Source organism: Mangifera indica, chromosome 8 (assembly GCF_011075055.1).
Source record: "Mangifera indica cultivar Alphonso chromosome 8, CATAS_Mindica_2.1, whole genome shotgun sequence".
Lineage (NCBI taxonomy): Eukaryota > Viridiplantae > Streptophyta > Magnoliopsida > Sapindales > Anacardiaceae > Mangifera > Mangifera indica.
The window spans coordinates 2,710,288-2,736,756 of NC_058144.1; the positions used below are offsets into that span (position 1 = coordinate 2,710,288).

General features: G+C 35.7%; 5 protein-coding genes across 6 annotated transcripts; 2 read left to right on the top strand and 3 right to left on the bottom strand.

The window, feature by feature from the left end:
• Positions 1-401: 401 nt before the first annotated feature.
• LOC123224215 lies at positions 402-9,597 on the bottom strand. 2 transcript variants are annotated; one of them, XM_044647818.1, is made up of 20 exons: positions 9,357-9,597; positions 8,968-9,266; positions 8,788-8,890; positions 8,602-8,684; positions 8,129-8,349; positions 7,921-8,041; positions 7,593-7,675; positions 6,925-7,134; positions 6,292-6,651; positions 5,890-6,031; positions 5,414-5,605; positions 4,835-5,044; positions 4,636-4,728; positions 3,992-4,206; positions 3,238-3,801; positions 3,059-3,139; positions 2,864-2,949; positions 1,479-2,219; positions 818-968; positions 402-683 (listed from the first exon to the last, which is right to left on the bottom strand). In XM_044647818.1, the coding sequence occupies exons 1-20, from the start codon at positions 9,472-9,474 to the stop codon at positions 605-607; spliced, it is 4,152 nt and encodes a 1,383-aa protein (XP_044503753.1). In that variant the 5' UTR covers positions 9,475-9,597; the 3' UTR covers positions 402-604. The 2 variants fall into 2 exon arrangements, with proteins under 2 accessions (XP_044503753.1, XP_044503754.1); XM_044647819.1 differs by lacking the exon at positions 9,357-9,597 and having other exon boundaries at positions 8,843-8,890; positions 8,968-9,049.
• Positions 9,598-10,070: 473 nt separating this feature from the next.
• LOC123224217 (E3 ubiquitin-protein ligase ZNF598) lies at positions 10,071-14,992 on the bottom strand. Its single transcript, XM_044647820.1, has 7 exons — positions 14,457-14,992; positions 13,497-13,799; positions 12,813-13,021; positions 12,665-12,713; positions 12,466-12,555; positions 12,281-12,343; positions 10,071-12,168 (listed from the first exon to the last, which is right to left on the bottom strand). Exons 1-7 carry the CDS (start codon positions 14,622-14,624, stop codon positions 10,528-10,530), a joined length of 2,523 nt encoding a protein of 840 aa, XP_044503755.1. The 5' UTR covers positions 14,625-14,992; the 3' UTR covers positions 10,071-10,527.
• A 4,100-nt stretch (positions 14,993-19,092) lies between these two features.
• LOC123224218 (short-chain dehydrogenase reductase 3b-like) lies at positions 19,093-20,083 on the top strand. The gene is made up of 2 exons (XM_044647821.1): positions 19,093-19,106; positions 19,215-20,083. Exons 1-2 carry the CDS (start codon positions 19,093-19,095, stop codon positions 19,984-19,986), a joined length of 786 nt encoding a protein of 261 aa, XP_044503756.1. The 3' UTR covers positions 19,987-20,083.
• A 502-nt stretch (positions 20,084-20,585) lies between these two features.
• LOC123224379 lies at positions 20,586-22,662 on the top strand. Its single transcript, XM_044648015.1, has 8 exons — positions 20,586-21,073; positions 21,164-21,197; positions 21,328-21,564; positions 21,639-21,728; positions 21,856-21,921; positions 22,067-22,158; positions 22,242-22,289; positions 22,380-22,662. The coding sequence occupies exons 1-8, from the start codon at positions 20,733-20,735 to the stop codon at positions 22,495-22,497; spliced, it is 1,026 nt and encodes a 341-aa protein (XP_044503950.1). The 5' UTR covers positions 20,586-20,732; the 3' UTR covers positions 22,498-22,662.
• Positions 22,663-24,186: 1,524 nt separating this feature from the next.
• On the bottom strand, positions 24,187-24,884 carry LOC123224382 (ubiquitin-40S ribosomal protein S27a). The gene has a single exon (XM_044648021.1). The coding sequence runs from the start codon at positions 24,812-24,814 to the stop codon at positions 24,344-24,346; it is 471 nt and encodes a 156-aa protein (XP_044503956.1). The 5' UTR covers positions 24,815-24,884; the 3' UTR covers positions 24,187-24,343.
• Between the last annotated feature and the right edge of the window lie 1,585 nt (positions 24,885-26,469).

Sequence of the window (26,469 nt, forward strand, 5' to 3'; positions counted from 1 at the left end):
AAAATAAAGAACAATAAATTTATAAAGCTTCCCCAAAAAAGAAAAAAGATGCCAATCATTACCAGCAAGTGATAATAGGAGCTGGTGAAGCTTAGATTACAGACTTCCGGAAAAAAATCCATTTAGGATCCCCAGTAGATCCCTTCAACACAACATAGGTCGTCGAAAGGATCTCGGAGACCCACCAAAGCACGAAAGCCAGGATCTTTCAGAAAATGGATTCCATTCGAAGAGTGCATAACCGCATGGATAAGCTCACACTAACCCATCAATTTGGGATCCAATTCAGGATTTTCCTTGGGAGGTATCGGGAAGGAATTGGAATGGAATAGATTTTCAACCTTTGTGTGAGAATTACTTTTTTTTTTTTTTTATAAGGAAACATGGATTTGCTAATCAACTTGAAACTGAAAAATTGGCAGATCAGTTTTTAGTTATCCACATAGAGAGACTCTTGTATATCCAATTTTCATGTGTCAAATGTCCATGATGATATGACACACTCGTTAAAAATGTGTCAGAAAACAGAAAAAAAACCCTGGCTACGCCGAAATATTGGCTCGAGGATGGAACAAAATCACAATCACCAGAATTTACTTTATTGTCACACATCCACAGCCTGGGATGCAGAGAACTCGACAACTTGCATTCCTCTTCCAGCTACAGCAATTTGATATTGGTTTCTGAAAAGGGAATAAATAAGATCCAATAAAAAGATACACAGAACAAAGTGTTTTAGTCGTGATTGTGCACAGCTTAAACATCCCTTCACAAAGGATTGCCATGTATTGAAATTTGAATGTTAGAGTTCACTCACCTGACACAGGCTCTAGCATCCAATGCTTCTGGTTCTGGTACACAAACAATTAAATGACCATGCTCAGTTAGTTTACCTTGCTCAAGAAGCCAAAACCTGACTCGCTGATCAAGACCAGTTGAGAACACCCAAGCCCCATCTGTCCAAAGTCCTACATGAAAACAAAACTTTAATCCGTACAAAATCCATCAACAATGAAAGAAGCTCACATGAAATACCTTATTTGGATAATAATGTATGTTCTTCTAAAAGCGTTACATCATAAATTTGTACACCATGCGACAAATTGATTTCTAAAATCATCATGCGATAGAGCTTTTTGATAATTACAATGTATAGGAATATTTAAAATATTCAAGTCACCCAGACGTCTGCTAACAAAACATCAGCAACTAAACAGGGAAGTCTAAATACTTGGAAATTTCTATGACAAATGTGTGTGTGTGGGAGGATTTCTATGATAAATAAATTAATATATATATAGTTAGTGTGCACCTGCGTGCATGTGTGTAACACAAAGATTCCAAGAAATCAAACTGTAAACAAAGCAATGGGCAGGAAAAGGAAAAGATAGGAACTGCCTTGTTTGCTCACTCTGGAACACAGACACAACCATTCAAAAGCTAACTTCGGAAGGATTTATGAGGATTAGTTATTTTACCTTTTATAGCGGAGCCATGGGCAGAGGGCACTCTGTAGTGATTAAAAATTCTGATCCTATAATTCTGGTTCAACTTTTGACCATAATAAATTACTTTTACATTTTCGGATTCAGTGACTGAACTTACGACATCTGGTGCAATAATCTTGGAATCTGGAGCAATAGACAGCAGAGACAAATCAAATCTAAGACAATGAATAGCTTGATCATCGCCTCCACTAACTACACAGAACTGAAAATCACAATCATTTCTTTGACAGTTTTTCATCTCTGAAACATGGAGACAATTGACACCAGATTGGTGAACATTACTCATAACATGTATAGGCCAAATTTCACGTATTTCAGAAGCAGAATCAACTAGCTTCAACTCCTGCTCAGAGAAAGTATTATGTAAAGCTTTGACAGTGCCATTTCCCATTTCATTTGATTTTGTTGACACACTGCATGTGGCATGATTTAGTGTATCGCAATAAGCTCCCTCCTCTCCAGATTTCACAATATTTGAATTACAGCCTGGCTTTTCCTTAGGCTTGGTACAGCTTAAAGTTCTCCACCATCGTCCACCCTGACTTCCCCTTCCAGTTCTTGGTCGTCTCTGACAATCAATGAACTTATCAACCTGAAGAGTTGAAACTCGCTGCACAAAAGCTTCAACACTCTCAGTCAGATCCCAGAAGGCAATGCTTCCATCAGTGGCCCCACTAATCACGTAATATACAGATCCAATGTGAACATCCTCTGTAATCAAGTTTATGAGAGTTAATAACACCAACCAGAAGAATGGGTCACTTTAGAAAGCCAAAATAAAAGTACTTCGAAAGCTGGAAATTGATATTCAATCAAATAAATACTTTTTTTTTTTGGGTAAGCAGGAATCCTGCCTAGTTTGGTTGGATGGATTAACCTTGGGACATAATGATTGAATCCACAACCACTTCAAAGGCTATCAAATAAATACTTGCTCTTAGTGCTAATTTTCGAAACAGCAAAGTAAAACATTCAAGCATGAAGTGATGTGTACTTTATTGTAAGTTGTAGAAATAATTTCCTAAAATTTCAGTATCTAAATTTTTTCAAAATTTAAGGAACAAACGCTGCAGCCGCTTGAATTCAAGGAGATGGGACCTAGAACTTGGAGATAAATGTACACAGTATTGTCAACTTGAAGAGAGGTTAAAAACTGTGTTACTGGCTACAACTAGTTCAGAGAATACACAAACAGAATTGCCAGATTTATAAGTTAGATAAAATGTTAAATACACATGACAAATTTTATTACAAAAGGGATCATTTTTACCAAAAAAGGAGTAACGGCAAAGTCAATGATTTCCACAATACTTATCTAACTTCTAACATAATTAGAGATCCAATTATAGACTAACCCTTAAAAAGATGATGTATAGGAACAATTACATGCTGTAATGTCAATACTGGTGATGACAGAGGAACCAACAATGCAACATCAAACCTGTTATGAGGTAAGAAGGAAAAGGAAATCTTAAGTATGAAACAATATACAAGTGATTTAAATAAGTTCATAGAAAATCATTAAGTAAACAAAATGCTGACGTGTATACCATAGTCGGTGAGGTAAAATGAGGGCCCGCAATGAAAGTGTGGCATCTGAACAGGCGACAACAACAAAACAGACAGTTGACCTGTCAGTAGACAAATAAGACAGAATGCTTTTATCAAATTTGGTTTCAGGTAGAAAAAGAGGGAAAACAAAAATTAACCGAATAAATCCTAATCTCACCTGGACCCAGGACATTTAACCAGAAATGAGGTGACAGACAGGTATCTCCAGTCATCTTCATATTTATCCCTAAGACAAGTTTTTGATTCTGTCTCCCCACTTTCTGGAAAACTTGATCCAGTATTTGTAGTAGTAACCTTTTTGGCAATGTTGACCATTTTCTGAATGTCCTTTGATTTTGCACAAGCACTGGAATTCTTGGTTGGCATGTCAGAGGAAAGCCACTGGAACGACAAATTTGAGGATGCCCCTAGTGAAGGTTTGTAGTCTTTTATACATCTATCATGTTTTTTTCCAACAAGTGTTTCTTCCACATTGTCCGTTGCCCTATTTCTTAGCAGCCAAGAAGTTAAAACCCGCTTAGCACCAACTGATATCAGTAAGAAAAGCTTTTCTTCATCCTCTGTAACACTTTTTCGTCCATTTATCTCATCAGATGCATTCTTCACACCAGAAGAAATCAAATGTATTTCTGACACACAGCATATGGATCTCACAGCCGATCCACCAACATGCTCCCCAAGCAATTTAGACACAGACCAATTATCAACTCCAGGAGAATACCTAAGTCACAAATTATGCAGTGAGATGACTACAAAAACATTAAATATCAATTCAAGCACTGTAATATATTAATTTAGAAAAATAAGAGCGATGAAGAGTATGAACAATTTACACTCAAGTGGACATAGATGAGTCTTGTGCGCATGATATGAATCCAATGTAGTAACATAATCTATAACAATCAGCATACCTAGTCAATCTTACAGTTCCATCTTCGCAGCCAGTGGCAATCCAACTGGATCTGTCGAAAGGATTCTCCTCCACATTGGCTCCAACTTGAGAATTTTCAGAGACAAAGCATAAAGTATGCATTTCTCTCCCATGAAATTGCATATGCAAATTCTGAGGAAACATCTTCCTCTCACTTTCCCGCATCCAGCGTCTATGAATATAGATAACTTCATCCTTAGAAAGAAAATTGAATAAGATGTGGGGATAAAGATAAACTTGGAGACCATAATAGTTATGAATCACCAATAGTTATAATACAAGAACTCAACTCAATACACAACTTCAAAAAGACCAATGGCCATTTCAAGGACGCTTTTGGTAGAATTGTTGCTTTGGTATCTTAAGACTGGTTTAAAATCAGTGGTATCATGGCTCAAGATTTACAATGTTGGACACCAATAAGGACTCCAATCACATGCCTATATTTGGGCCCAATTAGGGTTGAATACAAATGCATTCAGACCATCCTAATCACATAATTGTGACTGTAATCATAAGCTAACCATACAACAGTTACAACCCCCCAATATGTCATGCAGAGTAAAGTAATCATCCTTCAGCATGTGGAATTTGCAATTAGAAGGATATTGGAAATCAACTTACCTTGACATAGGCAAAGCAGTTCCTTATCTCTGGTACATCACCAAGAAGATAAGAATGAGGACGCCGCCATCCACCACATGAAATTTGCAAAACCTGTGCCAATATGCACCTTTAGGCATCAAAAGGGACTACCAATGGAACAATGGAAATACTTGCCTCATCTTCTTATTCAGTAGGAGGAGGAGATTGGGATATTAACCTTTGCCTCGGTTATTAAGTTCCATATTATAAAATCTGCTGATGCAAAACCAGCTGCATAGTTGCAGCTGGCCAGATCATCGACAGAGTTGTTATCTGCTGAGACAGTTTGAATCAAACTTAGCTCTTTCACTTGCTTCATCCCCATAAGTTCCAAATTTTCATGATCCTTGTCATATTGCAAATAGCATATGCAGCCATCTCCTCCAGTCTGAACAAGAAAAAAGAAAAGAAAAGAGCAAACATACTTCAATACCTCAACTATGTGTCTGCATAAATAGAACCCATACATGTGCATATGCACACACTTCTCAGCTAGTTGATTTCAAAAAAATTTATCATGTTCCAGCCAAGAGTTTCTATTCTGTTGCTCCTATAACCTCTCTCTGCCATGCTGACGTTCACATTAGTTCTTAACATAAATTATTTTCACATTTTTTCTTATGGAAACAATAAACTATTACCAAAGTACACAAAAAATGTAACATATGTTAACTGAACCCCTTTGTAAGAAAATACTTAACAGCAAGATCTATGACTTATTTGTTAGGACCATTAAAAGCCTGGGTTATGGCCATACCGAGCGAATTTCAATTTGATTTGAACTTAGTCTAGCAACTGAAATGTTTGACACAGTTGATATCCCATGAGCTCCTTTAAAATGAGTTAGAGGAGATATCTTCACTTCTGATACAGCAGATGTGCCCAGTAACAGGTCCCTTGACAAAGGGAATAAAACCAGATTACCACGTAGATCTCCACATACCAGTACCTGCAGATATTCGACGACAATTTTCAGTGAACAAAATTCACCTCGAGCTGAGGAAGTACATCAAACCAAATCCAAGTTTTCCTGACTTAAAGACCTCAATCTTAGGTTATTAGGTAAGTCCTTTTAATCAATTGAATAATAACTTTTACAAAGAAAAAGATATTCAACTATCAGTTTATCTTAAAAACGTTTCTCATTATCTCATCAGGCATTATAAAAACTAACCATTGGTCTTACACCCCATTCAAATGAAATTAAAAGAAAGAAATTCTATCTATGGGTACCTCTTCCTCAAATGATGCATCCAAACACATTATTCGTAATCCAAAACATGAAGAAAATTCCGCAATAAGAGAGACAGATGACAACTGATCACTTAACTGCCAAAACTTCAATATTCCTCTAGGATCAGCTGTAAAAACAAACCTAGACACCAGATATTGAAATTGTTAATAACCTTGAAATTTTAGAAATAAAGCAGGAAGGTTAAGATTGATCTCCATCATCATTTTAGAAATAAGCAAGAAGTTTAAGATCTCTGTCATCCAAAAACAGCAAAGTGGTATATACAGAGCAATGGATGCTAGTTCACTGACATTTATGAACCTATGCACAGCACAGGGTAGGAATACACTAGCTAATATTTTAATCAATGTTATCATGAAAAGATTGAGAAAAAGTGTTACCTATATCCCAATGACTTAGACCAGTAGGTTCCCAAAAGTTGTCTCTCTATTCCTGCTGACCATGTAAAGTTGACAGCTAATCGAGGAGTATGAGATTCGCCTACAACTCTAAGAATTGTCGTTCTCCCTTTACCATCTCCAACAGAAACCCAATCATCAATGGCACAAGGATCCCCTGGCATGTTTTTTGACAACAAATCCATACAAATTATCGGCAGCCCTTCACAGACTTGGACAAGATTAGTCCAGTTAATGTTCCCCTCATCACATAATTTGGCATGATACAAATAACCATGATTTGTGGCGACATAAAGGGTGTCTTCACGAGTTAAACGCAAGCAGCGTACATATTCACTTTTGCTGCAACAAATGGAGGCAGGAAAAAAATAGATAAGAAATTATATAAAAGGATAAGATCATTGTAAAGAAATAGTAGACCAAAGTGAAAACAAAAGCAATTAAACACAGGAAAGATTTGAGAAGTTCCATTGTTTGGTACAGCATTGCAGAGGTCACAACAGCAAAACCAACTGAACATTCATTAGCATCTAATCATTTTCCCCTAGAGGAATACAAAAAGGATCAGCGATTTTGTGAGGTCCCTTCTGGGCTTCCATTATGAAAAATATTTACCTGTCCATAAGCTGAATATGGTCTGATAAATTTGGGATCCGCACACTGAATACATCAAATCTGTCATTAAGCTCTTTTGCCTCAGGACATTCCTTCAAGCTTCCAGGCAATGAAATATGTAGTTGGTGCACTTTGATTGAAGAATCAAATCCAGCAGTAACAAGAAGAGAAGAGATCGGATCATATAAACAACGCCATATGCCTCTTCCTCTGCACAATGATAAAACTTTAAATGCTTTCCAAATATGCAATTATGTCATGAATACTAAAACATTAGTCAGATGAAAACTAATTTCCTTCATAATTTGTATTTTACCCGGCTGATGACCATCAACAAAAAGATATGGAACGGATGATAAGATTACATACCACGAACTCAATCCATACAGAACAGAGAAAGCAAATATTCAAATTTAAATTTGATGCTAGAGGTAAGTGAAAATGCAAACTAGTATCATAAGAGATTCAGGAGTCACACATAATTTCTATTTGTACATCTGTTTTCTGAAATTTCACCTAACTAATAAGTCTGACCTACATGATGCACTCTTCAGAGTTGTGCAGGAAATTAAGTAGCTTATAGAAACATTTCAAAGCCACAGAACAAAAAGATGTATAAATAAACAATCATTAATTCTCAAAGACATAAGACCACATTAGCAACTTACATATGCTCCTTAATCATCTTAAGCTGTTTACCATCTGATCCCCACACACGACATGTACAATCCTCACCAGCAGTGATAATAAACTAAAAAGGCACACAAGAGAGAATCAGCAACAAACCCCCAAGCCCTCATTTGAATTAAAGAAGGAATATCACAATATGATATAATAGTTTCAGAATCACATTTGACATTTTTGGAAAAGAGGAGAAGACAAGACATCAATTAGATATTAAATAAGTCTACCAATTTTTTTTTTAAGTGCATTTCTATCTGTACCCATATGAAAACTAAAGAACCAGTAAATGAACAGGAATTTTGTAAAGCTTACAGAATCAGTGATACTGCAGTCCCAAACTCGAGCATTATGGCCATATAGCACAGAGCTGACTACCTCCTCTTCCATGCTATCAGAGTCTTTCTGTTTAGCATGAACTTCCCAGATGCGAGCACTGAGACAAAGAAGCATATTGTTAAATTTAATCATTCCAAGTATAAAAGTGATAGCCGGAATGTTAGGAGTAAGAAAAGTTATTCACCTCCGATCATCAGAGACAGAAACCAGTTTTGAACCATTGGAAGACCATTCTATGCGAAAGATAGAACCTTCATGTCCTATGAGTCTAAATATATTAACTGCTTTACATTGCTGATGAAGAAGCTTTACATATTTTGAGTGTGAACCCACATTTGAGTGGTCTTCCTCAAGACTTGTTAGAAGAGGAGCAACATATAGAGATTCCACTTTCCAAACAATAATCTGTGAAAGTACAGATTATTCATAAGACCTAATGTAACTAAAGTTCGACTGGAAGCTTAAGTCCAGCTTTGACGTATAATACCAAAACCAAGAACCTCTTTGATTAGATATATTTTGAAATTTTTGATGGGAACACAAATCCTCAAATTAAATAGAAATCAAGTCCAGTAAATTATATAGAAATTGTTTATGAAATAATGGAAACTTTTAGAGCCGTGAAAAGTAAGTATAATTTAGAAAAGGACAAGTCACCTCATTATAAATAGTACCAGATGCAACTCGGAGAGTATCAAGGCTGTCACCGCATAATCTCATAGAATACAGAAGACATCTCTCTACATTTCAGCAAAGACAAACGAACAAATATTTAAAAAAAAAAAACAAAAACCTATTCACGGATAAAAATTGTTTATGAAAGTAGTGATAAATGTAACGAACCTGGAGAATGAACTTCAAGAATGAAACTTAAGTTAAAGGTGTGCCAGACACGTACCGAGTTATCGCTACATCCTATGGCAAGACAATGGCCACCCTCAGTGCCCTATTACCAGTAGAACCATCATATCTTGCAATTGTTTCAAACTTATTAAAGCAATAAGCATGCTAACTTATTATTACCTTCAAGAAAGAAACATCCAAAACCCAATGACTTAACCTCGGCAACGCTTGAACTAAACTCAAATCCACAATTATATCTGGCTGATCTCGAAATTTGAATTCAAAGTTTAAGTTAAATAATTTAACTTTTTTTTCACCAAAAAGAGCAACTCTGAATGCAACGGTTGTAGACGATGACCCTTCAGCGCAATTAACGAAATTACAAGTAATTCCGTGCACACGAATTCCTTCAAAAACTTGGAACGACCTCACCAATACTCCCGCCTGCAAGTCATAAAGCAGCACTTGCGAACCGGAACCTTTTTTGCAAATAAAGAAGCAACAAGTAAAATAAAATAAAAAGAAGGAAATTAGGGAAGCAATGATTAAAAAAAAAAAAAAAAGTGTACCGGCGAGCAGATAAGGAAGAGAAGAGAGGTGTGAAGGAAGATGAAGAAAAGACAAAGCTGAGATTTCTCCAAGGTATTGGCTAGATTGTAGACGCCATTTACTATTACAACTGTCCATCGCAACTGCCGCTCAATTCTTGAAAGTTGAAATCGCCTCTTTTGAGTTTTGAGTTTTCCAAATGCTGTAATCGAAAGTATGGCTACACCGATTCTAAAACCCCAACGTTACAGAATTTTAATTGGCAATGGGCTGTGTTCATCAAAATGTGCCCACTTCCAGAAATTTGGTTGGTGTACTGACTGAATAAAATTGGGCTGATAGCATAAGTGGCCCATAATTATAGTAACGCGGTGAACATTGATTGAACACGTGGCCTACCTACGTACGTGCAAAAATTTCAGAGCAGAGATACGAAGAGTCAAGCGACAGTGCTGCAAAATACTCCGATCGAGTCTCCGTAAGTCCACGATTGGAGACTCGAACCGTTCTTTTTCTCTGGTTATTTGGTGATTAACTTCAAGTTTTCAGCTTTGGCTTGACTTTCGAAAATTAAATAATGACGACAAGATTTGTTCAAAATAAACTTTTTTTTTTTAAAATACTGTAAGATAATTATCCTGTTAACATTCAAGAGTTACGAGACTTCACACACGGAAATTACCCCAATTAGTTTCTTTTCAATTTACCAAATTTCAACAGGAACAAGAATAATATACTTGCTTCATCAATGGCTTCCATTAAGAGCAACAATCATCAGGAAGACATCCAACATCCAGAAAATAGGGAGACATTCCAGAGTCCAGACTTAAATACAAGCACCAAATTAATCTTGGTAATATTTCACAAAAAAGAAAACACATTTCGAGAGCAGCCGTATCATACTACAGACTCAAGATATAGATCTGTCAATCACAAACCAAAAATTTCAAGTTTTCTACCATATTCTTGTCTCTGTAGTCTATATGAACACTTGCAGTTACACAAAAAAATGATGCGTTAAGAAGATAGCCCATGCAGGCATGTTGTTCAAGTCACCACCTTGCAAAAAATCCAAAACCTAAGATGGCCAACCCAACTTGATACTTCAGAAGAACGACATGAATTTCTAATTAAGACAAACAAATCATACCGGTGAATCCCCACTCCTTACAGGATTTCTTGAACCAAAGCTCATGAGAAAAGTTTCTGGCCTCCACCCCTCCGCCAAACACCACGAACAGGCAATCCTTCACCAACGTTCTGGTTGCCATCTAACCTGCTATCCAATGGAATTGAATCAGGATTGGGATCTGAATTTTTAAGATCCAAAAGAGCTGCCATAGAGCCATCACCAAGCCGTACTCTGTGGAACTTAGAGGTTTTCTTTTTTTGCTTATTCCCGCTACCCCCATCCACCAAAATTTGATTTAATCCACCACCAGCAGATAAAAGATCATTCTGATCCCTATCCTCAACAATTACCTTTGATTTGCCCTTAGTAGCACGGTAGCCATCCTTGGATAGCACCTCCACCTCTTCTTCTGAAGGCTTGTAACTTGATTCCAGTTCTTGAACAGTGCTTATGAAACTATTTGCTAAAGTATCCCTTGAATTACTCGGTTCAGAAGCAAGAGACTTCCCTTTACAACCATCTGCTAATGTATCTTTAGAATTACTCTGTTCAGTACCCAAAGATTTACCTTTACCTTTTTTACGGCCATTAGTCTCTATCCACTGGGAACTGCCATGGTTCCAACCATTCTCTTGCCCATCACTGCCTTGCAAACTAGCATTGTAGGTCTCAATTAGTTCTTTCTGCTTCTGAGCATCAGGAAGGAGACCAGCCAACTCAAGAACTAAATGTGACAGGCCATATTTCTGCACATTATTAAGGTATCTTTTTGTGTCAATCAAGCCTTGTCGGTATTGTCCAGATATGTCTTTAAAAGCAGAAAATTTTTCTTCATCATATTGTAGGGCAGCACGCATCTTCTCAACTAAAGATCTGTTTGCAGCTTGAACATTCTCCACTCTTGGTGGAGGCTGATTACTTGAAGGCAGTTTTTGTGTTCGGATAACAGAAACTGGTGGGAAATCAGAAACAGAAGGTTCTAGTGATCCATTATCAACAAAATTTGGGGCAGAAGCAGAGTGGCTTATCCTAGAGCAATTGCCAGATGTTGGTTGTGAACTAGATGAAACAAGTCCATGAACTGTGCTTGGTCGAGCCTGAGCCTTGGTTTCAGTAGAAGCTAGATAACCTGATAGTGTAGGCCCACTACCAGAACTCCATGATGTTAGAGGTGCAACATCACTTGTAGGCCTAAGTGGGATTGAGTTATTTGATTGCTGCAATTGCCCACGACTAGTAGATGGCCATGCTTGACCAGAGTGGAGAACAGTCACTTTCCTGTTATTTTTGCGTCGAAGATGTGCTGCCATGGTGTTGTCAGGTGAACCTGTATTTCTTGGCTTTTGTTGACTGCTGCTGGAAGCCATGGGGAGGGGGGGGAAGGAAGATTCTTCTAGCGGTGCTGTCCTTGAGTTTTGCCCCAAGGCTTGACGGTATCTTGAAGGTTCTGAATCCATAGTAGCTAATGATTCAAAAGGCTGGATGAGCGGGTCAACATTGTCTGTATCTCTGAGATCTGAGACTAGTTCGGCACTGGATGAAGATGGATAATAAGATGAGCCATCAGCACCAACAGTCTCCAAACTTGCCTGAATGGCCAGGGTAAGTTGATGGTCAGAAGATTCACGACGAAATTTCTGAGCCCTTCCACGGTGGTGATCTTGTTCATTACTTCGACGATAACGAAAGCTTGTTGGTATCTGATACACAAATTGAAGGTAACAACAAAATGGTAAAAATAAAGCAGCATAAGATCAAAAGATAATAATGAAGAACCAGAATCTTCACACTAACTTATAAGATCATACATACCTGAAGAACTGCATTACGTTTTGCGCGAGACATACGCCCACCATGTTCAATGGCATTATGCCTCTGAAAATGAGAGTTCACTTAAGTTCTTTAAAGTTGAATATGCTAAAAGATATGGTAATAAGTCCACCCGAAAACAAACAAATCACAGAGCATCACAATATTCGTAAGTTCTAAGAATTCACCTTCATTTCTGCTTCAGATTGAAATACAACAAATTTTTTGGCAAGGCAGGCTTCATCCTCACATAGAAAATGATCCCTGCGGAAATGAATCTGCAACCAAAAAAGACTTTAGTCAACAAATATCCTCAATTCAAAATAGTGACGAAGAAGCACATCAGCATTTACCATCCAAAACCAGAATAGAGAGAATTTGTCTTACCTCCAGGTCATCATAATTCTTATAATATTCATACTGCCCAGGATGCTGCCTGCATCACACAAACAACAGCAAAACAATTACTTAAGCTTTTTGATATCTTAAAATATATCATAAATCATTAAGTTTTCATTAAAAGACCACGCATTACCTTTGGCATATATGACAGGTATAGTGTTCTGTGGACATATGAGAATACAGTTCATTATCCCCATAGAACGGGGTTTTGCAAAATTCACATATAGGATGCCCCATGAAGCCACCTCTCTCACTCTCATTTCCATCCACCTCTGAATTACCTGTGTTTATATGCTGATTCAGTTGTGCCCGAGTGTATAACTTTTGTTCACAAATAAATACCTGCATAATTCAAATAAAGTTGTTTAGTTAATCATAAATTCAACAAAATAAAAACTTGGAATACCCATCTCAAGGTATTTTCAGCCAGGCCTTAGAAATATGTTGTAGCATAGAAATTTAGTTGAGGAAATGCCAACAGTGTTCTGGTTGAAAATCAAATTCCATTAGAGTATGAAAAGTTAAAACACATATATATCAAACCTCAGAGAATTTCTTTTATTTATTTATTTATTTTTGCTCTAAGTATTATTCAAAAACTAGCATTAAGACCAGAAAAAACCAAGAAAAAAGTGAGAGGGTAGCTTCAAGTTTAATAGATATCAAATGGAAATTACAATTTGTTAACGGCCAATACGAGAAGTCCCAAATATATTATTGGGACCAAAATAGAAACTAGCAAATGTGTGACCTGAATTCAATTCGCCAGCCCTTTCTGAAAGGAAAAGTTTATAAATGCCAAATATAAAAATCTAACCTTTCGTCCTTCCAAACACAAACTACACATAAGCAATTTATGTTTATGAAATAAATGACCCTTAAGCTGTTCAATGTTCCGAAACTTCCCCCGCCGCTTCGCCCCATCATTTGCTTGTTCCTCCATGTTATCACAAACATTGCATGAAAGCCTGCACATTGCCTTGATCATATTGTAGTGATCCACATCATCAAAAAATGCTTGTGTGTCCTCATGATACCAGTATGGACCTACTCGGCCCTCCCTTAATTCAGAGGGCAGGACTGAAAAGTCACTTATCATCCTTGTATAATCACCCAGAGCCTGATATAAAGCAATCAGCAAAGAAGTTAATAGTTTGACATATAATAATGTAACATCCATTCAATTACACCAACAAAGTTAAACCAGGAACAACTATCTAAATTCAACTCTAGTTTTTATTCTGAGTAACAATCGTAAAGACCTCAAATGTCATCAAAATTATCATCTAAATTAATGCAAAAAGCACTAAGTGCTAGTCTCAGTATCAATTTCAATCTGCTAACCATTTGTCAGTGGACTAGAAATACCTAAAATAATAACTTTAACATTCTAGGAGACTTTTTCATGCAAATATTTTACTATAATATTATCATAAAATATTGCTATAATTCACACACTATAGTATAACAATTTCCAGTAGCATCATGCATGGTTTAATCATTATGCCAAGAATATAACCCATATAATCCTTGACCAAGAACCAAATAACATCATAAAATTTGCTGAAAAGAATTATGTCTTCACAGGGTTCACATTGATGCAATAGAAAACAGAATGATCTGAAACAACACGAATAAATCTGCAAAATTGAACTCAAAGGATAACATCAACATACTACGTCAAAGGCAAGGCAAACGTATAGCCATTAGTAAAATATGGATTCGATAAAAGAATAATCTGACTGAAATAAGAATTAATGAAAAGCCTCAAAGTGACCTTGGTGACAAAAACAACATCGCACTCTGTTTTGCAGATGCAGCAATGGGAGTCATGACAAATAAAACGAAGCCTAGCCACGCAGGTTGAGCACACATCCCGATGACCACACGATCCATAAGCCACCCATTCCAAAGTATCTGCACACACCGCACAACTATCGTCCATCGCTCCCAATTAAACCCTAATTTCACCTCCAGAACACAGCAAGGTAATAATCGAGATAAATATCTAAAGCAACGCAATCCAAGTTTTATGTTATGCGGATTTAGCGATTTGTTAGTAAATTGGAAGGAGACAGATATGAGGCGGGGATATTCTTTCTTTCGCCCGAGAAATAGAAAGGATCTGCCTCTGTTTCGCTTGCTGCTCCAGAATAATTCTACCTTCTTGCCAAATAACCTTGATATGGCTGACCCCCGTTAATCATGTGTATATAAATACATATAAAATAGATGATAGTGTGGTCTCAGACGGAGTCCTCCCCCTTCTCTGATAAGGTCATTATAAAGGAAAGTAAATCTTGTTCAGCAAGCATAGTATGGCATATTTTGCTCCTATTTTAATTAATGTAAATTGTATGATTTTAGTGCAAAATTGAATTACTTTTTTCATTAACTCCAAATAGGGGTGTTAATGAGTCAGATCAGACAATTCTGACTTGATCCATTGGATTAATGGATTTGGTCAGGCCAAGACCCATATAATAATGGGTTTTTAAGTCAGGCCAATTCATTAATATTTGAAGGTCTAAGGTCCAGTTTTGTACGTAGGATCAAACTGGACTAAGCCTTAAATAGGCCAATTCGACCTATTTAAACCATTTTTAAAAAAATGTTTAATTAAATTTTTTAAATATAAGCTATTTTTTAATTATTAAAATCGAAAAAAATACTTCAAACATTTTATTTATAATCTCTCATTTGTGACAGAGAAATATTGTGGTTACATGATGAAAATATTATAAGTTTATAATATAATACAAATAAATTAATTTATACACGGTATAAATTACAAACATAAATAAAATATATATACTATATTATTTATCTATTCATTTTTAACATCAAAATCTCTGAATTTCTTTTAACATTGAATTCATTTATAATATTTTGTAATAATAAAATTATAAATACAAAAAATTATTATTTACGAATTCAGATAGTTTTTGAAAGAGAATTGATGAGAGAAAATGCAATTAAAAATATAATAAAGAATTGAGATGGAGAGAAATTAAAATTAAAAAAGAGTTGTATTGCTTTATATAAGTAAGAATAAAAAAATAAAGTTAAAGGCTTCTGCCCCCTTTGATTTTTTTTTTTAATTTTCATTTTTTTAAATAACAATGGTCAGACCGAGTCGATTTATGGATTTAATATTAAAGTCTATGACCTAACCTGAAGACCCATGAATTAAGTTTGATACATTATAATGCCCGATCAAGTCTTATAGGTTAAGCTTTAAATTTGTGTTTCGAAACAGATTTGACATGTCTAACTCCTAATTAGAATCATTTGATGTAATTATGTGAAAATAATCCACCAAACTCTAGCTAATGCTAATGTAAACGAAGAATAGTTCGAGATGGTGTTGATAAATTAAAACAAACTCGTACATTCTTACCTAAGAACTCTATGTTTGACAACTTGATTCCTGTGCCCTTCGCAAGAAGTCCATCGCTTTGTTCCTTTACCAAGGGTAAACCCATTGCCAAAACGAGTTGCAAACTTATGACTGGTGGCATCTTGAATAAGGATGGTCACAAAGATGCCTTTATGCTTCCTCCTATTTTTGATTACTCTAACAAGAACTTCATTCCCTCCTCAAATATCCATGACACTGAATGAAGAAGCTAGAGAATTAGATTCAAGGGATGAGTAATAGATTTATAGAGATGTGAAACCTTACCTTAAAGATGGTAACCCTTAATTTCTAATTTTTGTAGATTGCAATTCTTCACGTCAGCCCTTAAGTGGCATTATAAGTCCCTGGATGTTCAAGCAGATCCCAAAAGGAATCTATATACTGAAGGGTAAATTCCTTTTTCTCAGTCTTTCGCTGTATTTTCAAATCGATGGCAATTAGTTTGAATGGAGCTGTTGATTCGTGATGCATGAATTCATCTTTCCTGTTTGAAGGTGGTTCAGTAGTCGTAATTTGAATCTTTGAATCATTGAATGCCTATTTTGAGTGCAGGCACTACAGAAGTCTTCGGCATCCCATGTACTTGATATCCTGTTGTTCAAATCTTTTAGACATTTCGATGAACTATTGCAAACAGTACTTTCAGTGAACCCTGGTGCACTGCAGCAGAAATATGCATGTCTATTCTAATTCTCTTTAATAGTGACAGGATAGCTGAAGGTTTTGGTCTCCTCTTCTCATTTTTTGTTTTGCCATTATTCTTCCAGTTCCAACTTTTGAGTTTTTATTTCTTAATTATATCACAATCTTGAATGTGGATATGAGAAGCAATTCCGGAAGGAGACAGATGATTGAAAAGTAGTGTTCCCTTTAATCAATGGCGATTACTTAAAATCAGGAGCCAACAGTATAAAGTTACAGCATATAGTGTTAAACATTATTAGCACTAACTTGAGCACCACAGCCTATTAAACGATGGTAGGGTCATGGTTTTTAAAATCCTAAAAGCAATAGTTGACAACTTCACTTTTTCTTGTCAACTATTCCCAGTTGAAGATACAGAAAAAAGTGTGGAGGTGAAGCCAAAATACATAGATTTCTAACTGTTGCCGTTACTGCTATCAACTGTTATAGCAATGTGATCATGTGATTATGGCTTGCAATAAAGTGAAATTGAAATTTTTAACCTTATTTTAATATGTATATATATGTGTGTCACTCATTTTAAAACTTAAACAAATATATCACAATAGTAATTTACTTCTCCATAATATCTCTCTTGAAATGACCGATACAGAGATTTTCTATTTTTCTCTGCAACTTTTTCTCTCTTCTTTCTCAGCTTTCAAGTGAGGAAGAAATCCTTACAGTATAAAAAAAATAAATTATTAATGGAAGAAGATACGTGATTGAACAATAAAACTAGTGAGAAAACTATTATAAAAGATTCAATTTGGACACGAGGGAGAGAGAGAGACAAAAATTGTTAAATTTATTAAGAGAATTAACATCTGTTGCAAAGATTTTATAGCAAAATCATCCACATTCAGGTTAATCTTGACTTAAACCCGTATGCTATGTGTTTTTTTTATGAACAATTGAAAATGAAATAAGTATGGTAGATTCATGTTCATAACTTCATGTAAAATTTAATTTTATTGTGATTTCATATTATTATATTATTTAATACTATTATTTTATATTGTTTAAAGTTGTTATAATATTGTTTAATGTTATAATGATGGTTATAAAATACTAAAATATAGAGCAAAACAAATTTCAAACAAAGAGCAAGTTGGTGTTAACGCCAACCCCCAAGGCCCAATAAATTTAGTTTTGTTTTTCTATTTTCTTCTATAGTACTCAATTTTCTTTATTTTTTATTCTTATTTATTCTAATATGGTGAAATAATAGCATTGTAATATTTTTTTTATGTTTGTTTATTCCCCTGCATAAAAATTGAAATTGAAATTCTTGTAAATAAACAAGCATAAAAGGGGTTGGCGTGGGGAAATTGAAATTGAAATTCTAATCAATTTCCCTTTCAATTTCAATTTTTATGCAGGGGAGTAAACAAGCATAAAAGAATATTATAATGCTATTATTTCACCAAATTGAAATAAAAAAGTATAAAAAATAAAGAAATTGAGTACAATAGAAGAAAACATAAAAAATAAATAAATTCATTGGAACTCGGGAGTTGGTGTTAACATTAACTTGCTCTTCATCTGAAATTTTTTCTGTTCTGTATTTTGATATTTTATAACCATCACTACAATATTAAATAATATTATAACAAATTTTAAATAATAGAAACAATATGAAATAATAGTATTAAACAATCTAACAACATGAAATTACAATAAAATTAAATTTTACGTGAAATTATGAACATGAATCTATCATACTTATTTCATTTTCAATTGCTTATAAAGAAAACACATAACATACGGGCTTAAGTTGAGATTGACTTGAATGTGAATGATTTTGCTATGAAGTCTTTGCAGCAGATGTTAATTCTCTTAATAAATTTAGCAATTTTCATTTCTCCCTCCCTTGTATCCAAGTTGAATTTTTTATAATGGTTTTCTCATGGGTTTTATTGTTCAATCATGTGTCTTTTTCCATTAATAATTTATTATTTTCATATTGCAGGGATTTCTCCCTCACGTGAAAGTTGAGGAAGAAGGGAAAAAAAGTTACAGAGAAAAAGAGAGAATCTCTATATGAGTCATTTCAATAGAGGTATTTTAGAAAAGTAGATTACTGTTGTAGTATATTTGTTTAAATTTTGAAATAAGTGGTATATATATATACACGGATTAAAATAAGAGTAAAAATTTCAATTTCCCTTCAATAAATTACATTTAAACCTTACAATATTATGAAATTTTCTGATTTGGAGACATTGAATTCATTGCTAAAGCTTATAAATTTAAGGAACCAGAAGGCAGTACAAACCGCAGATCCAAGAGAACAAAAACTTCATCAATGTCTAAGCCAAGGTAACCATCTCTTGCTTTAACCCTCTAAGATCTGCCTATGCATTAACAGTCTTTATATTATATGTCCACTCAAGTCTCAATCTGAACCAGTCTTATGATTTTTTTCAGGTTGGAGGGTAAGGTGGCACTTATCACTGGTTCAGCTAGTGGGATCGGTGAGGAGGCAGTTAGATTATTTGCCGAGAATGGAGCTTTTGTTGTAGCTGCTGATGTCCAAGATGAACTTGGGCAGCAAGTTGTTGCATCTATAGGCACAGAGAAAGTTTGTTATCACCACTGCGATGTAAGAGATGAGAAACAGGTTGAGGAAACAGTGAGTTACAGCTTGGAGAAATTTGGAAGGATAGATGTATTGTTCAGCAATGCTGGAGTCATAGGCCCAGTCAGTGGCATCCTTGAATTTGACCTTACTGGATTTGACAACACCATGGCTACCAATGTTAGAGGAGTAGCTGCGACAATTAAACACGCAGCTCGTGCTATGGTGGACAGAAATATTCGAGGATCAATCATATGCACAACCAGTGTTGCATCTTTACTGGGAGGAACAGCCCCACATGCTTATACCATATCTAAACATGCTCTAGTTGGTTTAGTCAGAACAGCTTGCAGTGAGCTAGGCGCTTATGGGATCAGAGTTAATTGCATCTCCCCTTTTGGAGTTGCCACACCTCTGGCATGTACAGCTTATAATTTGAGACCTGATGAAGTTGAAGCTACTAGCTGTTCTACTGCCAACTTGAAGGGCATTGTTTTAAAGGCTAAGCATATTGCAGAGGCTGCATTATTTCTAGCTTCTGATGAATCTGCCTACATAAGTGGCCACAACTTGGCTGTTGATGGAGGCTTCACAGCCGTGAAGCACATTTTTTCAGCCTAAGTGTGGTGGTGGCTTTTCACAATGAAAGAGCCAATAATAAGGCAATATTTTATGTACGGTTGACATTAGGTTATTGCTTCCATGTACAAGTATTTTTATTATCAAGTCAAACCTTGTCACCTGCACTTCGCATGTGCATTTTCCTTGTAATCTGCAATGTATTATTATTATTTTTCCGAAAAAAAAAATTACCCACATCACAGTTTCATCAATGTGGTAATTTTAAGCATTCAGACCCCCCACTGCTCTTCCTCTGCTTCTCTTTCAGCTCTGTTTTCATCAAAGGACGCCCTGAAATTGAGTTGACCTAATCGCACCAACCATTAAAGGAGAAATACCATAAATCAATTACGTGTAAACTGAAACAATCTTCAAATGGTAATTAATAAAAATTGGGTTCATCTTTGTCCTCACTCTATCAATCATGATTTTCCTTTATCTTTCACAAATTTTATCACCGATCGAGTTCCCATTTCCGGACGTCATAACGACCATTGTTCCATGCTTAAAACTTCATTTATTCATCAATGTACTTAACCACACAGTCAAAACTACCAGTCCCATGTCGCATTCAAGCCACCATATAAAACCCTCTTCAGCTAGACAAGCTGTAAAGCATATACCTAAAATGAACAACTGCATTTCCCCTCTTTGAGATCAATTTCATCGCATCTTCCACGACAATATATGTTTTATATATACACACAGAGAGAGTATTAATTAAAGTCTAAGAGGCTGCGGTTACCATGGCACTGGTGGTGTATTGGTATGATTTAGTTTGTTTTGGAATTGTGGCTGCTGCTTTTATTGGCTCCTTGTGGATGATATGGAGTAAGGAAAATTCCTCCAGATGCGATGATAACACCATTTATGAAAGCCTGATAGCCGCTGGACCAGACAGTGATGGTTTCGTATGCGCCACCCCTAAGGCTTATGTTGGCTCAATCCAGCTTTGGACCAGCTGCTGGAAAGGGGTGCACCCCGGATGGCTCTTGCTGACTCGTTTTGTGTCCTTCATAGCCTTGGCCGGATTCTTATCATGGGATATTGCGGATTGCGATGCATCTGTCTTTATCTACTACACAGAGTAATTTCTAACACACTAAACTTCACTGTAATTGGGACTTACTGATATTACTGATAAGTTCATATTCTTTGTGGCATAATTGATCTGCAGGTGGACATTTACATTAGTTATGATCTATTTTGGGGTACGTCAACCACTTAATCCCATTTTTTTATGTGCATCCTCCATTAAAAATGACTGTCTGTAGACTCTATACAAATAAAATTAACAAACCCAAACTCATTTTGAAGCCCCTAATGGATTATAATGTGTAGTTGGGGACAGTTGTATCTGCATATGGATGTTGGGTCTACCCAAAGGAATCAAAGTCTGAAAATGGGGCAATAGATGAGTTTATGATTAGGGATGTTGAAGAAACTATAACTACAAACACTTTGACATATGGAGCTAAAGAAATTCGAGGTAGCATCCAATTGCAAAGCCAATATGCTGAGAAGGTGATTCAACACCGAGCTGGATTTTGGGGATATCTTATGCAAGCTATCTATCAGGTTAATCCCTTGAATGTTTCTGTCAAATCCCGGATGATTTTACTGACTGATTCTATTTTAATCTTTTCTTACAGACTTGCGGGGGCGCTGTCATCCTAACAGACATAGTGTTTTGGTGTGTTATTGTACCATTTTTACCAGACGCTCATCTGAAACTGAACACGGTAAGAGTTCACTTCTTACAAATTGTCTAAATTTCCCTCGCATAAATGGAAAAAAAAAAAAACCAGAATTCCATTACAAAGTCCCCTGATATAATGTTGTGTCATAATATTTATGTGAACTTGGCAGTTGATGGGTTGCATGCACACACTGAATATTGCTTTTCTTCTGCTAGACTCGGCGCTCAATAACCTTGTGAGTAAAGCATAATCCAATATAAGCTGTCATGCATATCATTCGTAAAATGTAGACACCAGTAGTTAATTTTCATCTCTAGAATTCCATTAGTATACAATGCCTTTGCAGATCGGGTGACGCCAATTCGCATATTGTTTTCCAGCCATTTCCTTGGTTTCGGATTGCATACTTTATCCAGTGGAGCTGTATCTATGTTGTTTTCCAATGGGTCATCCACGCCTGTGGTTTTTCATGGTAAGCCTAATTATTAGAACACATTTACTTTGCCCTCCAAGTTTGGCGTAAGACCTGTGAAAAATATTTTGAACCACTTGCAGGTGGCCATATCCTTTCATCGAGCTTGATACACCTTGGGCTCCTTTATGGTATATTATTTTCAATCCTTTTTTTTTAGCCGTTTTGTTTCGTCCTTACATTTAACCGATACGCAGTTGATAAAGAATTCTGCGCTACAGGTATTTCTCTTTGGCTGTGTTTCACATTCCCTGTTATGCCATATTTGCACTGATTATGAAAGCCAAAAATACATTTCTTCCCCGATTGTTTCCTCATGCTTTCCTGAGGTCATGCTAGATCCTCCTTGGAGATGTCTTTCATTCGTTATTCTGATCGTGAACTTGTGTATGTAGCACTGGGAATAATCAAGCCCCTCCACTCAGGATTGTTGTGGGTGTTACAGCCCTAGTGCCTTGTTGCTTACATATATTAAGATAAAATATTAGCGTTATAGTTCTCAAAGCCATTAAGCTTAATTTCTGATTGTTTGAATATGATTATGGATTTAAAATACTAATTTTATTAACTTTTTATATTGATTTAGACATAAATAATATAAAAATATGATTATAATACATAATTAAAACAATTCCAAAAATAATTTGAAATAAATAAACTATGATTAAAAAAAAATATGAAAGAGGCCGTTAATGGTTCGGATTTTGCGGCAACAAAGACTATGGATCCCATCATTGGTACATTTGAGCAGTCTCCTGTTTTTTACAAGAAGTCGCTGTCCCATCCATACTTGGGAAAATTGAAGATTTTAGCAGTAACAACTTGAATAAGCTTTAGACTCAACCTAGGCATTCCTTTCAATTCTAGACAGACGAAGCTTCAGTTAATTATTTCTCATCTGAATCATTCTACTCAAATTACCTATGAAGAAACAAAATGTTCAACAAGAAACGACCATAAATGTTAAATCCCTACATAACTAGAAGCATGGCAGAATATATCCACCGTTTCACCTGCTTCAATTAATGATGAATCGGGAAAAATTCGATGTTTTTCTTTGGTTTTACCATTGTGGAATTGGCAACAATGCAAACATGGAACAAAAATATACAAATACTAGACTTGAACCTAAAAGGTTCACTAGAAGTCCTAAGGAAACCAATACAATTCACATTCTTGTACACATCTTTGATCAAAGCCATGTGATTATGAGTAATTTGCAAAATAAACCAGCAGAAGTGCTGCCATAAAGAACCCCGCAGACATGTTCTTCGCAAGATAATATTCTATTCACCTAAGATTAATTGATACACTCAGCTGTGAGTTCAATTACGGTGCAGAATTTGTCTTAATTATGTTTCAAAGCAATTCTGCCCTGACAATGCATACACATTTGAACAAGATGCTCAATTTAAATTGATTCATATATATCATAACAAAGGGAGATTCAATCAATATCAAATGAATAAAAAGTCCTAGAAGGGAACTACCTGGGAGAAAATAAAACTCAGGAGCAATAAAGTCACCCTTAGGGGCTTAACAATACCATGCAAAGATTATCCAAAGCTATGGAATTGAAGCTATCAGAAGCAAGTAGAAAGACAATTATTTTGTTTCAACAATGAAACTCAAAAAGTTCAATAATAGGCTAAAATGTACATTGAAATGTTTAAGATGGTGACAAATAAACCCCTAAAAGAAAACATCATGGCAGATGACAGTCTACTATTGGTCAAGTTGCAGTTTTTCATTGTCTCAAAAGCTATACAAAGTTCAAATTCACTCATCAAAGGTGAACAAAATCGTTTCCACCTGTAGGCTAGCAACACAGTATATGCTCATATATGACTTTTACCACAGTGATAAAGAAAGCAAAAAGCACATATAAACCTGAGAGTAATTGCCACTGACAGAAGATCAGACTAGTCCTTCCCAACTGAACCAAGTATCAGTAGTCAAAAATTTAAGCGATCCTAAATTTCCATAAATTTCCATCATCGCCAAGTCATTAAAAAAGGGCCAGAAATATTAACCAAATGACGAAACAAAATTTCTTATATAAAAGCCAATAACAATGTAACTAGTCCATAACAAAATCCAAATTTAGGATTAACTGAAAAAAACTTAAGTCCAACAATTACTCAATGGAAAAAGATCTCGATAAAATGAAGTTTGTTGAGTGCCACTAATCACCACCAGCCTTCTGGTAAACATAGGTGAGACCACACTTACCACAGTAGTGCCTATCGAAATGATTGGCCATAAAAGTCCCTGCGCCACACTCAGCATTCGGGCACTCCTTCCTTAACCTCTGTACTTTTCCAGAATCATCCACCTTGTAAAACTGCAACACAGCCAACTTCACCTTCTTCTTCTTGTGCTTGATCTTCTTGGGCTTAGTGTAGGTCTTCTTCTTTCTTTTCTTGGCTCCACCACGAAGGCGAAGCACCAGATGGAGAGTTGACTCCTTTTGGATGTTGTAGTCAGCCAAGGTTCGTCCATCCTCGAGCTGCTTCCCCGCGAAGATTAGCCTTTGCTGATCCGGAGGGATTCCTTCCTTGTCCTGGATCTTGGCCTTGACGTTGTCGATGGTGTCCGAAGACTCCACCTCCAACGTTATGGTCTTGCCCGTTAGGGTCTTCACGAAGATCTGCATCTTGTCTGCCTGCTCTTGAGAAGATAAAAGGGCTACCGCCAGGTCAAGGCTACATTAAAAGATGAGGAGGAGCAGTGCTAGGGTTTTTGTCTATTTACATATATAACCCTCTCGTTTTTGAGTAAGGGCAAAAACGGTGTTTGGTAGTATGACGTGGCAGATTGATAATGGTTGCTCAATATCTAAAATTTTTTAATATTTTAATGCTTTATTTAATCCCTGTTAAAAAATATATATATTTATAATTATTTTTTAAAAACATTTTTATTCTTACCTAGTCGTAGAAAATAGCCTGGAAGAACAAATGAAAACACTGCAGAGCAATTTCTCAGCAAGTAATTCAAGCAATCCTTTTACACTGCTTAGCTTATTTCTATTTATTTGTTTTTTTTTTTTCTTATATGACGTCTAAACATTTAATCTTTCTTTATTTTCTTTACCTTGACAGTTCTGTTCCCAAAGAAAATCTGGAAGGGCATGTGAAGAGATGCCCATTATTGGAACAAGTTTGAATCTTTGATTCTCCAACCGTTTTACCAGAAGGGCATCAATGCTGGAAAAGAAGATGAAGCTGAACAATACCACCACAGTTGACGATAATGTAACCTCTGAAATGAAGAGAAATACTGTTTATAGCCTGACTGTTCCTGAATTCTGTAATTTTGTTAAAAAGATTGAGTCAGTTCATGATTTAATATGTAATGATATAAAGGAATCACTTAAAGATACCTGTAGCTTGCAATTTTTGGATTAAGGGAGAAGTAGACAGGTAAAGAAGTTGAATTAGGCCTTTTATTTTAAGTTGGGGTCGTTGGAATTTGTGGGATAAATTGATTGTTGGCAGGAAATTACCATTTCAGGAGAAACACATTCTGCAACAGGCATCAATTCTAGGGAACTTGGAAGAATTTGGGGTATGGACGAACTCTGTTGGAATGGTTCGAGATTCTTAAGAAAGACCTGCAGTGGTTGAATTTGGGGCTGGGAGATGGTACTTGACACAAATGCTTGTAGATTGTTATGGCACCTAGAGGGTCTTCCTGGTTGAAAGAAAGTTGTATAATGTAACACCCGGATTCAGGTAAGTCAGTAAACTTCACTTCCAAAATTACCCCTAAAGTTGATTTTATAACTTATTGTTTAAAGAAATTGCAAAAAGAATTATAAAAAACTACTAAATGAGCAATAATTTTCAAAAGAGGTAAAATAGTCATTTTAGAAGGAATTAAGGGACAAAGTGGGAATGAAAATTGAATGTCACACTTGAAATTATATGGTGGTGCTAAGGGTTTTTGGTATTTGGCTAAGGACAAAATAGTTATTTATGAAAAAGGTTAAGGGCAAATTGGTCCAATAGGCTTATAAAAAAAATGTAACACCTGGATTCAGGTAAGTCAGTAAACTCCACTTTCAAAATTACCCCTAAAGTTGATTTTATAACTTATTGTTTAAAGAAATTGCAAAAAGAATTATAAAAAACTACTAAATGAGCAATAATTTTCAAAGGGGGTAAAATGGTCATTTTAGAAGGAATTAAGGGACAAAGTGGGAACGAAAATTGAATGACACACTTGAAATTATATGGTGGTGCTAAGGGTTTTTGGTATTTGGCTAAAGACAAAATAGTCATTTATGAAAAATGTTAAGGGCAAATT

Coding starts and splice junctions, on each gene's coding strand:
- LOC123224215 (XM_044647818.1), bottom strand. CDS start 9,474: ATGGACAGTTGTAATAGTAAATGGCGTCTACAATCTAGCCAATACCTT. Junction 8,891..8,967: donor TGGATGTTTCTTTCTTGAAG/GTAATAATAAGT, acceptor TACTGGTAATAG/GGCACTGAGGGTGGCCATTG. Junction 8,042..8,128: donor TCTGTCTCTGATGATCGGAG/GTGAATAACTTT, acceptor TCTTTGTCTCAG/TGCTCGCATCTGGGAAGTTC.
- LOC123224217 (XM_044647820.1), bottom strand. CDS start 14,624: ATGGACGATAGTTGTGCGGTGTGTGCAGATACTTTGGAATGGGTGGCT. Junction 12,344..12,465: donor AATCTGAAGCAGAAATGAAG/GTGAATTCTTAG, acceptor TCTCATTTTCAG/AGGCATAATGCCATTGAACA. Junction 12,169..12,280: donor AACGTAATGCAGTTCTTCAG/GTATGTATGATC, acceptor TTTGTGTATCAG/ATACCAACAAGCTTTCGTTA.
- LOC123224379 (XM_044648015.1), top strand. CDS start 20,733: ATGGCACTGGTGGTGTATTGGTATGATTTAGTTTGTTTTGGAATTGTG. Junction 21,198..21,327: donor TAGTTATGATCTATTTTGGG/GTACGTCAACCA, acceptor TATAATGTGTAG/TTGGGGACAGTTGTATCTGC. Junction 21,729..21,855: donor CTCATCTGAAACTGAACACG/GTAAGAGTTCAC, acceptor TGAACTTGGCAG/TTGATGGGTTGCATGCACAC.
- LOC123224382 (XM_044648021.1), bottom strand. CDS start 24,814: ATGCAGATCTTCGTGAAGACCCTAACGGGCAAGACCATAACGTTGGAG.